This window comes from Merops nubicus, unplaced genomic scaffold, assembly GCF_000691845.1.
Source record: "Merops nubicus isolate BGI_N331 unplaced genomic scaffold, ASM69184v1 scaffold23729, whole genome shotgun sequence".
NCBI classification, from domain to species: domain Eukaryota; kingdom Metazoa; phylum Chordata; class Aves; order Coraciiformes; family Meropidae; genus Merops; species Merops nubicus.
The window spans coordinates 6,593-21,920 of record NW_008633378.1 but is presented as its reverse complement, the minus strand read 5'-3'; the positions used below and the strand labels follow the sequence as shown (position 1 = coordinate 21,920).

Below are 15,328 nucleotides of genomic sequence, written 5' to 3'. Positions count from 1 at the left end.
CCCAGCCCAGCCCCGTACCTGCCCCGTTTCCCGGATCATGATGTTGTCGCTGTGCCTGTCGCCGATGCCCAGCACGTAGGTGGCCACGCAGTACCCAGCACAGGAGAGGGTGAACTCCTCAATAGCCTGTTCCAGTGCCTCACTGCAGGGGGTAAACAGGATGGAAAGAGGATTTGACTTGCACTCCAGCACATCAGCCCTGGGAAAGTGTTTATAGCTTCCCCTTGCAAAGGTGGGGAAGGGAAGGGTGTGTCTGAAGTGCTGTGGAGCTCTCCAGAGGCACTGCCCCATCCACACCTCACAGCAACAACCCTCTGCAACTGGAGAGGACCAGGTAAGGTTCTGTCTGAAATCTCCATGAAAATGGTTTAGACTCAATGAAATTCTCATTTCCAGATCTCCACAGACAAGGTGAGCTCTTAGAATGATTCCTACATCAGAGTAGCACTGATGTGTTGCCGCTGGCCCTTTCTGTAGCCAGTAAAACCTCAAGCTACACAGCTTTTGTGCTCCTTGCTTTTTTCACCTCCCAGGTTTGGCATTAGTCCTTCTGCCTCTCTTCCAGCTGCCACCACACTGACTGCCTAGCTCTGGAGCCAGTAATGGGACCAATGGGCAGATCAAGGTTTGGATCCAGCCTGTGGACAGTGCTAAATTAAGCTAGCAAAAGAGCTTGTGAACCAGGTGGTTTAATTCCTGCTCAGCACCTCTACAGGTCCACATGACACCTTCTGGCATGCCAGGCAGTGAAGCAGCCACAGACATTATGGGACAACTTGGGAATATGCATAACTGAAGGAAAAAAACTGAACAAAGCAGAAGAAATGCCTTTAGCTGAAGGGGGCAGCAGAAGGTAAGCCCACTTACCCTGGGTTCTTGGACTTCAGCCAGTTCAGCAGTGCATCCTTGTTGAAGGCTGCAGTGGCCACCATGTTGCTCTTGTTCAGCTGGATGTTGGCAATGGTGTCTGAATGCATGACTACTTCTATCAGTCCAGTCTTGTCTCCTGTGGAGAGGCAGCCATAAGGGGTCATCCTGCAGAGATGAAAGAAACCCTTCCACTGAAATCTTGCCCAGAATTGGGTTGTGTTGACTTTTAAGCTTTCCCTTGTCTGCCATACTTACTCCTCAGCACCACACAACCTGACTAGCTGCTCACTGAATACTAGACAGAGCCACTGGGGACAAAATAAGCTTGTAGACAAAAGGGCCTCACCCCACACAATTTATCATTGCAGTAGAACCACTATGTGCAACTCACCTCAGGTCCAGGCCCTCTTGCTTCCACAGGACATCCATCAGCTGGATCATCTGCAGAGTCAGCATGTCCTGACGAAGATCTGTGAGTATTGCAGAGGAAACAAGGGTCAGAAGGAGCTGCCATTCTCCCCTCCTCTTGTGCTCTTGCAAGTGGTGCTGGCTCTGCCCCTGCAGCTGGCTGCTGGAAGGGCTGGTGCTATGCTGGCACTTGCCAGGTCATTAGTTAAGCCCTTCAGCACAGAGCAATGTCTCCTAGTGCAGCAGCAGTGCACAGCCACCATCCTGGACACCTCCACTCAGACCTGACTACACCCATGGAGGGAGGTACCTGCTACTTCCCGTGGCCAAAGCTCTCCCTGTCATAGCCAACACAGCTCCTGAGAAAAGATCAGTGAGCAGCAGCTGCTCCAAAGCTGGGGTGGCTGTAGCTCTTCCAGACCTCACATCAAGCTTCCTTTTACTGTGCAAAGGTATCCAGCTACTGCTGTGCTCAAGTCTTAATGAAGAGCACAGCAAGTGAAATATAGTGGAGATTTTATTATTTTAATCTTGATTTAAGTTTAATATTACTATTAATCTCCAGATTACTGTCAAAAATCTCAAATGCATTGACAGTCCTCATTTGTACATCTTAATGGTCCATATCTAGGCCCACTCCCCACAATAAGTATTTGAGACTATTATGCCTGTTAAAACATAACCTTTAAAGACTTACCATCTCCATTTTTAAAAATAATACCAACTCCACCTCCTCCTGTCTCTTCATTATTAAACACAATCCATAAAGGTTTCATTTTGGAGTCCATAAAGGTGCACTGCTCCACACTAGAGGAAACAAAAATATTACCATCAGCATTTCCATCTGTTACAAAACCAGCCACCTCAGCTGCAAATTCAACAGCACCTACAAATGCTAATGGACTGGTGACTTCCAGGAGAAAGGAGGACCTTGGGGCAACCAGAAGCCTGGCTCTACTGCTGAACAAGGCCTGCAGTGCAGATTAAGAGATCTTCCTTACCAAACTTCAGCAAGGATAATGTTGGGGTTCAGGGGGGACTGGAGGTGGGAAAGTGCTTCAAGATAAGTTTCTTGCTTCATGCACATATGCATCATCTCCTTTGTTTGAGGCTTGGTGGCCTTCTGAGAACTCACTTTAACAAAATCATTCAGAGCTTTCATCTTGTTGAGTGCTTCTCCCTGAAAAAAAGGGTGGGATAGAAGAGGGTTAAGAAATAGAAAATTCCTGGAGAAATTTTAAAAGCTATTAAAATCTACTGTGAAATGTAAACCTTGGTTGTGTCTCTTCCCTTCTCTTCAACTTGTAATTTCAAATTCAGTAGTACCTGCTTGAAGGAGATCCATAATCATTATGGATCCAAATCAGCCACTTGTGATCACCTCCTATGCAGTGGTCACTCATTCAACCCATCTAACAACAGCAGTGGTGTCTGAACAGTTCAAAAAGCAATTTAGACACAGAGTGCATTTTGGGACGTGTGTGGGTGAGTAAGAGATGAGCAAAGCTACATGTGATGGGGAACTCCAGACTCCTAATAGGGTATGCCAAAACCAATACAGCAGTTAAAAGGCTTTTTTTTCCTATGAGTGACAACTTTATGTTGGGAAAGGTAACAGCTGAGACCTGCTCCAAGCAAGAGGGAAGTCAACCTCATGGCTAAAAGCAATGTTTACCTGTTTCATCAAAACTTTCATATGATGGGTGCTGCCTCTGCAGTATGCTTCCAGGATCAGGCCAAACCTCAAGGCAACTGCAGGAACATGCATTTCTGACCTGGGGAAGAAGGGGAGTTAAAGCAGTTCTGACTCATGGCAGTGAGTGACTAATTCTCCCATTTATGTCAGCAGGAGGAGGGAGGGAGTGGAGGGTGCAGAACATTAGTTGCTGTTTAGGTTCTTTCTGTGTACTGGAGAAGGGAAAAAATGGAGCCATCCCAGAAGGTGATGTAGAAAAAACACTGCTTGAAGTGATGAGGAATCTTTCTGGATGACTACATTGCTAACCACTCCTTTGAGAAGAGTGCTTAAAGAACAAGGACAGTTCAGAGCCTTTGGCTCAGAACTGGCAGCTGGCCTTGGGTACCCAAGGGAAATTTCAACTCACAGGCATGTGTATTTATATTTCTATATGTTCTTAAAACAGAACCTAACCCAAACACCATCACAACAACAACAAAAGAAAAAGATAACAAACAAGCAAATAAAGAATCTGTGTCCTCCTGCAATAATCCTTATTCAGTCTCCCAAAGTAAAAAGCAGCAGTTCCTGGGTTTTGGTAATCACAGCAAGGAAGCCCCACCACTGCTTTGATAAAGGGCACTAGCTCAAGGACAGCCAACAGCCTTTAAATAAATCACCTGTCTCCTACACACACAGACATGCTTGCTGCCTCACTTCACAGAGCAATGAGGAAACCAGTAAACACTGGTTTCCCTTGATTACTGAGAAAAAGGCTAAAAGTTTGGCTCTTTACCTCAGATGCCAGAAGAGGAAGTGCCCGATCTTGCGGTTGGATAAGGCCCTGTCCAGCAGGAACTTGGTTAATTCACAGTCTAAGTAGGATTCATATTTGAGCACCTGAACAAGCTGTAGCAGATACTGGAACAATTCATGATCTCTGTGGGGGGAAAGGAAAAATAAAATACAAGCTTGTCTTTAGTGCAACAAGTGTACTTGCAAAACCTGCAAAGACAAGACTGCCAGCCTTGTTCACAGCCCCCTCAGCAGCCTGACCAGCAATAGGAAGGGGCTCTGCATGTCCCCCTGGACAACACTCACGTCAGCTTCTTCAACGAGTTGATGGCAAAGGAACCAACGTAACGGTCAGGAAAGCTGAAATCCAGCAGCTCCAAGGCATTCAGGACAGGCAGCTCTGGCCAGGTCTGAAGCAAGGAGATCATCTGTAAGGGAAAAAAAAAAAACAAACCCTTTTGGAACAAGGTTTTTATGACAATGGATATAAATCTAAAATTCTACTGAGGGAAGAACAGCTCCTTTGAGGAGGGCAGGGTGCATCACTATTTATAGATGCCTCAGAGCAAGTCTGCAGACTCCAGATCAAAAACCCATCAATCCAAACTTCTTAGCAAGGCTGACAAGGAGAAGCCATCCAAGTCCACAGCAGGGTTACATTCCCTGTACCACAATTAGTGGCATCAGCTCTTTGGAAAAGCACTTTTCTGCAGCATAATAATGTAGACTAGAAAGGGACCTTTCGAGACTATCCAATTTGGATTCTATTTCTGCCATGAATCAGATCTTTTTTTTCTTGCTTCCAGTTTCTAAAGGGACTAAGCAAGACCTTGTTGGTCAGTAAGGAGTCTGGGAGAGTGCACAGAGCCAAAGGGAGTGCAGAAGAGCCAAACCTCAACTCAGTGAGTACCACTCAGCATATGTTCACAGTGACTGGTTGAGAACAGAAACTACTCCACAGCCTCAGTCATACCAAACCTACCTGCACAGGACCACTGCAAAACCTCCCCTGCTAGGCTGGCCTCCCAGACACAACAACAGGAATGCAGACAATGAAAGGAGGACCAAAAAGGGAGCCCTGGCTGCCAAGCCCAGCATCCTCACCTGGGCAACATCTTCATGCTTGTTCCATTTGGTGATGATAAGCAGCTTTGCCAAAGCCTGTGGGTACTGGTCGCGGATATCGTGCCTCATCTTCCACACCAGGTCCTTCTCGTGCTCGTACAGCTCCGTGTGGCTCCTCCGCTCCAGGATCTCCTTCAGCTGCAGCTTCTGCTCATGGCAATCACAGGAAAGAGCATACACAGGGCTCAGCCTCAACCCAGAGGCCCTGCTCAGTCCAGATAGACCCTGTAGGACTGGGGCATGACCCAGTTTGGTGATAAAAAGCTGGCGGGGGGCAAGATGAACATAGAACTTGCCCTATGAAGCCAGGCTTGAACATAGCCTGCACATAGCTGAAAGACTCATGCCAGAAGACTCACCTCCTCAAGGTCTTCTGGAGCAGCACGGGGTTGTTCTCCATTCCTCCCCAACTCCAGCAGCTGGGACACAAATAAAGAGTCTGAGAAAGGCTCCTAATTTTCTCTGTACTCTTAGCTCACCATCAGTTCAGGCATTTATGCTGCATTAGAGATCAGTGGTCACCCGACACCTCTGGAGAAGGGAATCACACCTCTCACAGCCCAAGGACAGGTAATGTGCTCAGCAGGACCCCTCTGCTCAGAGGAGTAAGCAGCTGCCCAAGGAGACCCTTCCCTGGTAATAACAGGAATGAAGGGATGAGTCCTCTCCCCCAAAAGGGCACATCTGCACACCCAGAGAGTCCATGAACAGCAGCTCTGGGTCACCAAGCTCCAGGCTAGGATGAGCCATTCCAGATTCTTGGAACTGGTGTGTCTTTGCCAAGCAGACAGTGCTGCCCAGGCCACCTCTCACACTGGCACAAGCTGTTAAAGCTCCTGAGCCAGAACATGCATCACGGGGAGCATGCATGTGTGTCCCTGGCAGAGCAGACCTCCTTTCTTTCCTGGAACAGGCACATTTCTTCTTCCACTTTAAGTGTCTGGCTGGTTGCAGTGACAGATGGAAAATCCCCATAGCACAGAGCACGTTATCACTCTGTGCTGAAAGGGAGGGAGCTGTCTACTTTCACTCATTTCCCCTTTTATTCCTCTTCCTTCCTCTAAAGCCTAATGTTGCCTGCAATTTGAAGGCAGCTCAGTTAAACCCATTTTTTTAAACAAATATTCATCTATGAGTGCAGCTTTAACTCAGCAATACCCAGGAATTCACAGCTTGCAAAAGCATCCACTCTATGGTCCAATTAGTTAAGGGAAAAAGTCAAATTTTCAATTGACAAAATCTATTCATCAGGTTTGCTTGCACCTAGTCCCTCCTGACAGCTACCCAAGGGACAGGGACAGCAAAGCTGGGGAACCTCTGTGCCTCCCAGAAGAGGTGCCCATGTCCCCTACCTGCTCAAACGACGGGTAATACACGGGATGCGACGCAACGCTGGGGAAGCAGATGACCAAGGCTGCTGCACTTTCTGTGTTGGGGTTGCACTGTACCGTGCCCATGGGGTTCAGGAGTTCCCCCTTCTCATCTGAAAAGCAAAGCACATAAAATAAACCCCTGAACCCAAATCTTCTGAAGCTTTGGTCCAGAAAGCAGAGTACCAACCGCCTCCAGCTCTGGCACTGGGCACTGCCTGGCCCTGAGCAGCTCACTTTGTTTTCCTGACCTCTCCCAGACATGACAGCAGCAACCCCTTGTGCCATACATGAAATGCTGAGCAAAACAAGGCCTTCATCTTGGCAGGGCTCTAGGTGCCATCACAATACAGAGTGGTAATCGTGGTGGGTCTGTTAGTCTGAACTATGGCCCCTTCTACAACGACTGGACAGCAATGCAGAATGCAGGGTGTCTCCCATCTTTGGGGTGGAAACTAAAGGCACAGAACAATACAGTAGCTCTATCTCCTGACGTACCTGGAAAGGAGGACCACATGTGCAAGCAGCACTCCCCTGTTTTCAGCTGGTCCTTGTAGTCAAAGAGCATGACATTCACCCAGGCGATGGGGCAGTCCTGCAGGGCAGAGGAAGCAGCTCACTCAGGGGCTGTAGCTGCTACAGGCAGGTAGTGTCCCATTCTAGACTATGTAGGCACCCCCTGAACAAAGAGCTGCTGCAAAAATAACCACCCCAGGTAGCCCTGCCTATCTGCTTACCCTTTAGGTTCTAAAATCAGAGTACAAGACGGCATCAAATTCAGACATTTAGCCAAGACCTGCAGCCTTCTGTGTAGTGCTGAACGGCACCAAACGCTCCCCACAAATCTCTCTGACATTTCATCACCAAAATTGCATAGCTGAAGACTCTCTAAGTTTCCAGTAAAGCCTTGCAACTCTACACTTGCTGGTATTTGAAGGAGCAATGACATATACACTTAATATATTTCACAGTTCCAGGGGAGAAAGAAGAACCTTAACTGGGAAACTGGGAACACAGAGTTTACATGACTTCAGAAAACTATGCAAAGTGCTAGATATAGCTGATAACAAGAAGAAAAGGCTTGGCTCCTTTGTACAATAATAAATACTATCTATAGCAACCCAACTTTACACTGCCAATACTCCACCACACCCCACAAAATAAACCCCCCAAGTCCAACCCAGTCACACAAGCCAGTCTCACTGTGGAGGTGGGAGACTCTAGCAAGTAAAGGGACTGGGACATGGCCAAGAAAAAGAGCCCATCCCCCTGCTCTAACCCAGTTCCCCACCACCAGAGCAGACAGATATAGTCCACAAGTGACCCAAGACTTCCTGCAGTCAGGTTCTCCAAATGGAACAGTTTCAGCAATGCCAGCGTGTCACTGGGACACACACTAGCACAGAGACTGATTTGCAAAGAGGTTAGGAAGCACAATTCTAGTGAGATGCTCCCACAAACAGTGTGATATTTGAAGGGCACCCCAGCAAATACCTTCTTGTTCCCCTGAGACAGCCTAGAGAACGTACCGGGCTTACCCCGGAGGGACACCAAAGGACTTGCTGCAGGGAGCAAAGTCAGCATTTGCCTCTAATGCAACAAAATCAATCCCTTCCAAGTGGCCTCTCACAAACCTTTGAGTTGATTTCATTAGACCAAATATGCTCAGTAAAATCCCCTTTGAGACTTCAGCTTCTAGATCACAGGAAAAAGCCAAACAAAACACCACCACCAGCAATAACCTTTTCTGAGAGAGTAAATGCCATCAAACCACAGCACAGAGCCTGCCAAAACACAAGGCAAGATTTTTGGCAGATAAGGCCCAGCAAAGCAACGATTCAGCATTGTAAGGACAGAAATATCTCCTGCATGACTTACAGAAACACTGAAAGCCAACCCTTTGGGTGACATTAACGCTCTGACTCATCCCAGTCAGCCTGTAAGCAAGCTTGTTTTTGTGGTAGTAAATGATTTATTCCCACCTATCTGCTCTGGACAGCCTGCACAGACAAACAACAGGCATGTAATAAACCTCCAAGTACTGTAAGCAAAGCAAGTAAAAAGATTATTAATCAAACCCAGAAACGGGAGCGTGCTCTGGCTTTAACTTCTCTTAACCATCATTTTAAATGATATCTGGGCACCTCACTCAGATCTGCAGCTGGCCACATGAAAAAAAGCCAGTTCTGCAGAGTTCAGCTCCAGCAAATATTGTGATTTTCTATTAAGAGCTCACCAGAAGGCATCTACCTTTCCCCAGTACCAGAACACACGTTAACAAGATCCTCTTAACAACTCAGCTAACCAGGCTGGTTTCATTTTATCAATCAGAATACCAAGATTTCCTTCTGACTGCTTCAAACTGAAAATTGTTCCAGTGTGACCACAAAAATGCAGCCTGTGGATGAATCATATATTCCCTTCAACAAAAGCCACCAGCAGGAGTTGGAATTCTACTATTCTTAAGTTTAAAAAAAAAAAAAAAAAAAACAACAATAAAAAGGTTGATCCTGGTCCTGGCTTCAAAATGTTTCCAGTCTGAAGTCTCCAACCCAGAAACTGGTCCCCAGACATTACCACACTGTAACCCTGAGAACCCTATCAATGACAACACAACAAAGGTCATTGAACCCCCCAGCAGTGAGAAGGAACTAGCAGAACTGAGACTAAACTCTTCTGTGATCAGATTTATCAGCCTGGTAAGGAAGGCACAACTAATCCTTTCTTTAAAGCATGGTAACAGTGGTTTTGAGGCTGCAGAAACAATAATTTGCAGAGGAACAAATGCTCATAAGGAAAACCCTTCCCATGCAAGGAACTAGAGGCTTAAGTTACAACACTGGGAAAACAGCAATTCAATTGCAGGCTGCACTTAGATCTACTTTCAGTTACTGAATTATGAATGGGTTAGAAGTTTTGGAATGTAAGTGAGGAAAGTGAGAAATACCTCTTGATTCAGGAGCTCTGAACAAAAGCTTCCAAAGTGATTTAACACTTTCTATCCTCAGTTTGCACAATTTGAACAATAAACCTTGAAGATTCTGCACTTCCAGTTTACCTCACCTGAAGTTTTGCTGTAACCAGTGTTTACATTAATTTTTTTCCCCTCCTTAGCTGTTCATTTGCTCCATGAAGGATTTGCATGAAACACTTTACTAGAAAGAAGATGCAACACAGAAGATGGTTTAACCTCAACTATAAAACAAGGAAGTTGCGGAACAGCAAAACAGAGACACCAACACAAATGATTCCTCTTCATGTGCATTCAGATGCAGAGTTTCTTAATGGTCTTTCTGGACAAGAAATTACATCTAAACCACCTTTCCTACAGGCAGCCACCACTCCTCAGTTTCCTGTTTCTGTTGAAGTTACTGGCCATCGTTCTGCAAGCTCTTCTATTGCTAAAGTCTTCTGAAAGCAAAGGGCATTTGGTTCAGAATGGTGCCCTGTGCCCTCCAGCACTGGCCAGCCTGGCTCAGTCCCACAGTCCCTGGCTTTACTTACAGCTTTCTTGGACTTCTTCTTGGTGGACTTCTTCTTTGCCTTCTCGACGACAGCGTAGAGGGCGAAGCAGAGCCGCGCCATGCGGGGAAGATCACAGATGTTGATATCAAAATCCAGCCTCTGCTTCCACACTGGCTCTGAGCACACGTTCACTTCAGAGCTTGACACTGTCTTGCACAGCATCTCATTGCCGTGAAAGAGACCTGCCTGCACCACCAGCTGAGGGGAGAGAAATGAGAGAGCACCATGAATACACAGGGATGGGACTCGTTTGCTGAAGACACGTGATGAGAAGGGGAATGGGATGGGGCATCTACTCCCCTGAGCAGGATGCCCTATTCCTGTCTCTTCCCTGATTCACTGAGGCATTTAGGTTCCTTAATCTTCCTCTTTACTCAACTTCAGTAAGGGCATTGTTATCTTTTTATTTCATAAGAGCTGCTTAATCATTGCAAAATGCTTGGGTAACCCGTTGGCAGCAGTGTTACAGGCTTCACCCTGCAGAGCCAGGCAATACAAATATTCACCAAGCCTTGTCCCCCAGCATGCTGCAGAAATTCAGTAATTTTTCTGCGGAAAAAGCAGGGCAGGCACCAGGAGCTGGGCAAGTGCTTAAGCCAAAGAGGAGGGAATCAGCATGGAGGAGAAGGGCCCATGCACATGGCTGAGCCCCAGCCCAGGCCTCTGGTGTCTGGGTGCACATCTGCCTGCAAACCTGCTCCCCTGCAGTCTGCCAGCTCACCCTGCAGCCCACAGGCCAGCTCACCCCCACCTCTAGCTCTTGTCACAGTATTGCTGGCTGCTCTGGATCACAGGAGGAGTCCTTGCAAATGAGGGGGCACAGGGCAGAAGAAATAACTATTTCATTGCCTCTTTTTTACAAAGCCTTGTTCTTGCCCTGCAGAACAGCTGTCTGTGTGATATATTCTTGCCCTGTTTCCTTCCTTTCCCAATGGGCAGCCTTTGCCTGCTCTCCCTTCACAGCAAATACCTTGCAAATCCCAGGGCTGGGCTGCACCATGCTTCCTGTCTTAACTTTACCCGTCCCCACCTCTCCCACCATTCTCTCTTCTCAGAGCTGATTTTCCCTCCTCTGCTTTTTGCAGACTTCCCTGCCCCTCTACACCACTGTCAAGTGACATTCACACAGGGCAGCAGTTCCAGCTGCTGCTCAGAAACCTTTGCAGGGGAGTGTTTCTAAGAAGACACTGCTGGGCTGCTGGCTTGCAAGTTCCTGTTGTGCTGCCATTTAGAAACTGCCCAAAGGCCAAGTGAAGCATAATGGAGGATCACATGAGATCAAGCTGCCTCACCACACAAACAAGACAGATGCAACTGGGAAAGCTAGAACACAAAACCAAAACCCCAAAGTGAGTCAGTACCTACCTTCATTCTCTCATCTGCATTGACCTTGCTGCCTTGCACCAGCTCAATGTAGAAAGACTGCTCTAAGGACCAGAGAGAACCATAGTTTGGCTAGAAAGAGAAAAGAGTTCTGATCAGAAATAGATGCAGCAAAGACTTCTCAAGGCAGCATCAGACCTCAGCTCTCATCACATGCTTTTGCTCCAACACAAAAGAGCACTGCAGTGCAGGTGGGCACCATGAAGTCTGTGACAACCACCAGTTGTGGGGGGAGCTGGAAGGCTGACTAGAAATCCCCAGCTCTCAGACCCTAGCCAGGAACCTGTCCTGAGAGAGGCAGGGAGAACCAGCTGCTGCTCCCAGGCAAAGTCAGCATCTCCATCAATGGATGAATGGAGGGTGGCCCTGCTGAGTCACTGTCCCCTTTTACCTTCTTCTTAGGGAGTGGGGGAGGCTTGGCAACCATCTTGGGGGGGCTGGCAATACAGTTGGTCTGCTCATCCCTCATAGCAATGATAGTGGAGGAGTGCACCATGGTCAGGTGGGGCGTCAGGCCTCGGTGCAGGCAGCTGCGAATGTACTGCAAGGGAGCAGAGAGTCAGTGTGGGTGGGACAGAGCCAGGCAAGAGCAGTCAAGCAAATAGGGACTGGCTGAAGCAGAAACAGGTGGAAGGAGTAAGGAAAGGACATGGCAACATCAAAATTCAGTTTTAATTTATCTATCTCCTCTTGCTTTATAAACCTGCAACTCACTGGACTCATGCTGCCAGAACTGAGAATATGAAGTGTCTTTTATAGCTGGCCTTTCATCAACTGACTCAAATGGCTGCATGAAGGGAAAACACCAAGAAGGATTCAGCACTCCCCACAGCAGTTGTCCCTGCCAGGGGAACACAGGATGACTTGCCCAGCTTTCAGGAAGAGAACCACCAGCCCACCATGCAAACAAACAGATATTTCCAGAGCCATAGTCTAAATTTACACAGCACTTGGTATCCAGGAACAAGCTTAGCTCACTAGCTCCTCAAAACATAAGGATCTGCTAGGTTGCTAGCATCCAGGTCCTGTCATTGATGTGTTGCACTCCTGTAACCAGCACTGCCTCCTGATGGAGGATAACATGTCTCAACCCTCCCTTCCAACAAGAAGAGGCCCCACAGGAAGAGACTCATTGATAAAGCATGACACAAGGCTCACCTGGAACTGGTACAGGGGGTAGTTCCCATAGAGATATTCACATTTCCCATTCACCTGCAGGGTGTAGTCCTCTGGGTTCTCCACTGTCTCGTGGCGGAAGACAGTAGCCTGCTTCTTGATAGCATAGCTCATTAAGGTGATGGGGAACTCCTTTGGGGAGATCTGGAAAGTGAAGCTCTCCTGCAATCCCAACAACACAGCACACACGGTCAAAGGCCAGCGAAGGGCTGACATCAGCACAAGGAGCAGCAGTAGCTCAGTGGACAGGTAACAACATTCCTGTTGCTGGCAATAAAGAGGAGGATAGGAAGGCAGAGTTACCCCCCAGCCCAACCCCCATCAGCAAGTAAGTGGGGCTGTTTGCCAAACTGGGCAGGAGCACGTTTCAGCAGTGCAAGCACAAGGCTGGAGATGAGGAACTTCAAGTCCCATTTTAGCAGAATCACCAGTTCATGCGGTTGCTAGTCACTAAAAATCTTCCACTGTCATTCCACCACCAAAGACACAGGCCTGGAAGGCCCTTCTCCCATGGGGGTGGCTCCTGCTTCATGCCCAGGCACAACATGCAAAAATCACATTAACCAAGGGCAGCAGGCAAAAACAGGGGCCTGTGGGCAACACAGACCAATGCCTGCAAGCAGTGTATGCTGAGCATGAGCAGAGCAGACTCTTGGGCTTCAAAAGGAAAGGCTTGTGCTGGAGTCTGTGCTCCTCTCCTACCCAGAACCAAAAAGCTTTCCACCACATGTACATGCAGCAATCTCAGCTGCCACCTAACCAGTACATCCAATGCATGCTCAGGAAGGGGAACAGCTCCCTTGGCTGGAGGCTGGGAGTCTCCCTCCCAACCATCTCCAGAGGCAAAGGAATCTGGAGAATGAAGATGAACACTGAACACATGGAAACACTGTCCACACACACATTGTTCTGTCTCCAAATGCCCCAAGGTTCCCTAAGAGAAGGCACAAGCCAGTCAAACACTGTCACAGAAATGTTTCTGCTTTACCCCGCCAGACTGAAACTTGATGTTGACAAAAATGTTCTTGGTGGGGGTATGGAGAGGGCCAGGCCCGAGGCCTTTGGCCAGAGGCTCCAGCTGCAAGGGGAAGTTGTACTCCATCCACGCTGCCCAGCTGAGCTGCTGCCTCTTGGCTGCTCTCTCCTCACAGAACTGGCACATCTTGACACGGAAATCGTTCACCTCTGGATCCTGCACAGAGTCAAACTCATGCAGACCTAGGTGAAGAGTAGGAGAGAAAGGCAAAATAAGGATCTGCACCCAATGGGGGAAATGAGCCTTTGATAATTAAGTGTCTGTGAAACAGTCTCCCCAAAAACATGCTTAATATTTGGGCAAGAGGAGAAGAGTCAGCAAGGCCACTAGAATCACTTATTTACCCCATAAAACCACACCAGCTCAATGACTGATCACCCCTCTTGGGCCTGCACACACACTGCTCCCTTACCAGATCCACCAGAGATGAAACCTGCTAATGCCTGAGCAGGGCTCCATCACTACTGCACGAGCAGCCAGGCTGCCTGGCACACTCCTGGCAGCCCCACTCCTGGCAGGAGCAGTGATGGGGAACTGACCTTTCCCAATGAGCAGGCTGATCTGGGAATTGATAACCTTCTTGACCCGGTCTCCCTCTCGAGCCACGAGGCGCAGCACCGGGAGGAAGGGCTGGATGTCACAGAGCCGACGCTGCTCATCCTCCAGCTCCTGCTGCTCTGCTGTCTGGTTGATGCACGTGAAGACGTAGGCCTCAGGGTCACTGAGCATGTGGTACAGGGGCTCATACTGAGCATGCTTCCACACCACCTGCGCCAGACCAACAGCAAGGTGAAACTACTGCTGCACCGTCAGAACCTCGGCATCCTCTTACAGTTGCCCCACAACCTCACTCTCCCCAGATACACCATCTAGTGAAGGTGATGCACCACCAAACCTTCTCACAGCATTCCTGGACCTACTGTTCAGCCAAGTCTGGTGGCTCCAACCTGTGCTGAGCTGCTGGGTAGGTTTATTTGCCAGTGCCTTTAACTGACTTCCTTTTTTGTGCTTGCCATTTATTTCAGGCAAACAAAATCCCTCAACCCAAGGGTTTAAATAACCCCCATGGAACACCTTGCAGTGAGTACCTGCTGACTGCTAGCCTCAGGAAACAGAGATACTGCTCCCACTGGACACAAAGCTGGGTTAAGTAACTTGCCCCCAGTAACGTGAAATCCTCATCCCAAGGTTGGGCAGGTACCCAGAGAACTGAGCCTGACAGCACTGGCACCACCATCAGCACCCTGCTGCCCCAAGTCTCAGTAGCTAGACATGGGTTTAGTGGATTGCAGAGGCTCTCACAAAGGAGGGGCTCTCACAGTCAGTCACAAGGAACAACCTCAGAACAATGCAGAAGAAACCCAACCTGCACTGCATTAAGACCCAACACATTTCCCCAGGCCCTCCCTGAGAACAGTCTCCTGATTCCAGGAAACTGAAGATCAGACTGTGGAACAAGGCTGTTACCTGCTTGATGGTGCCCAAGCTGGCATTGCAGGACACAGAGAGGTTTAAATATATGCCTGTGGGCAGCAGAAAGTCCACCTGGATGTTTTGGTTTTCCCCCTTGGACCAGAATTCCGTAGGGCAGTAAATGCCTGGGGGCATCCTGCTCACTTCTTAGCTACCACCTGCAAGAAAAGAGGAAAAAATCTGTTGCTGTTGACTACCTAATATCTCCATGGATCTCTGCTGGACTCTGTAGAAAGTTAACATGCAGAAGAACCCAAGGAAAGGCAGGTTAGTGTATCCTCACAGCTAAGGACCCTTAGTCCAATTTCCAGTCCAGTGCCTTTAAGCCACACAACTGTTATTGCTACAGCAGTTGCTTCTATCTCAGTGCAACCCTTTCTTAATCTCTCCTAGACCAGGATTAACATCTACATCTGCATTTGACAAAGAAATTAAAGAATTTTCTTCACTTGAGAACAAAGACACTTGTCCAAATAGCTCATCTATGAC

At 48.1% G+C, this 15,328-nt stretch overlaps 1 protein-coding gene across 1 annotated transcript; it reads right to left on the bottom strand.

The window, feature by feature from the left end:
• Window positions 1-18: 18 nt before the first annotated feature.
• PIK3CD (phosphatidylinositol-4,5-bisphosphate 3-kinase, catalytic subunit delta) lies at window positions 19-15,000 on the bottom strand (the record flags this gene model as incomplete). Its single annotated transcript, XM_008948246.1, has 19 exons — window positions 14,834-15,000; window positions 13,906-14,134; window positions 13,319-13,548; window positions 12,313-12,492; window positions 11,546-11,695; window positions 11,137-11,226; window positions 9,751-9,969; window positions 6,745-6,841; window positions 6,229-6,359; window positions 5,236-5,295; window positions 4,856-5,023; window positions 4,058-4,179; window positions 3,753-3,896; window positions 2,954-3,053; window positions 2,280-2,458; window positions 1,976-2,085; window positions 1,262-1,340; window positions 868-1,035; window positions 19-142 (listed from the first exon to the last, which is right to left on the bottom strand). Coding segments are annotated over exons 1-19 (2,721 nt in total), but the record flags the coding sequence as incomplete, so codon positions are not given.
• Window positions 15,001-15,328: the final 328 nt, after the last annotated feature.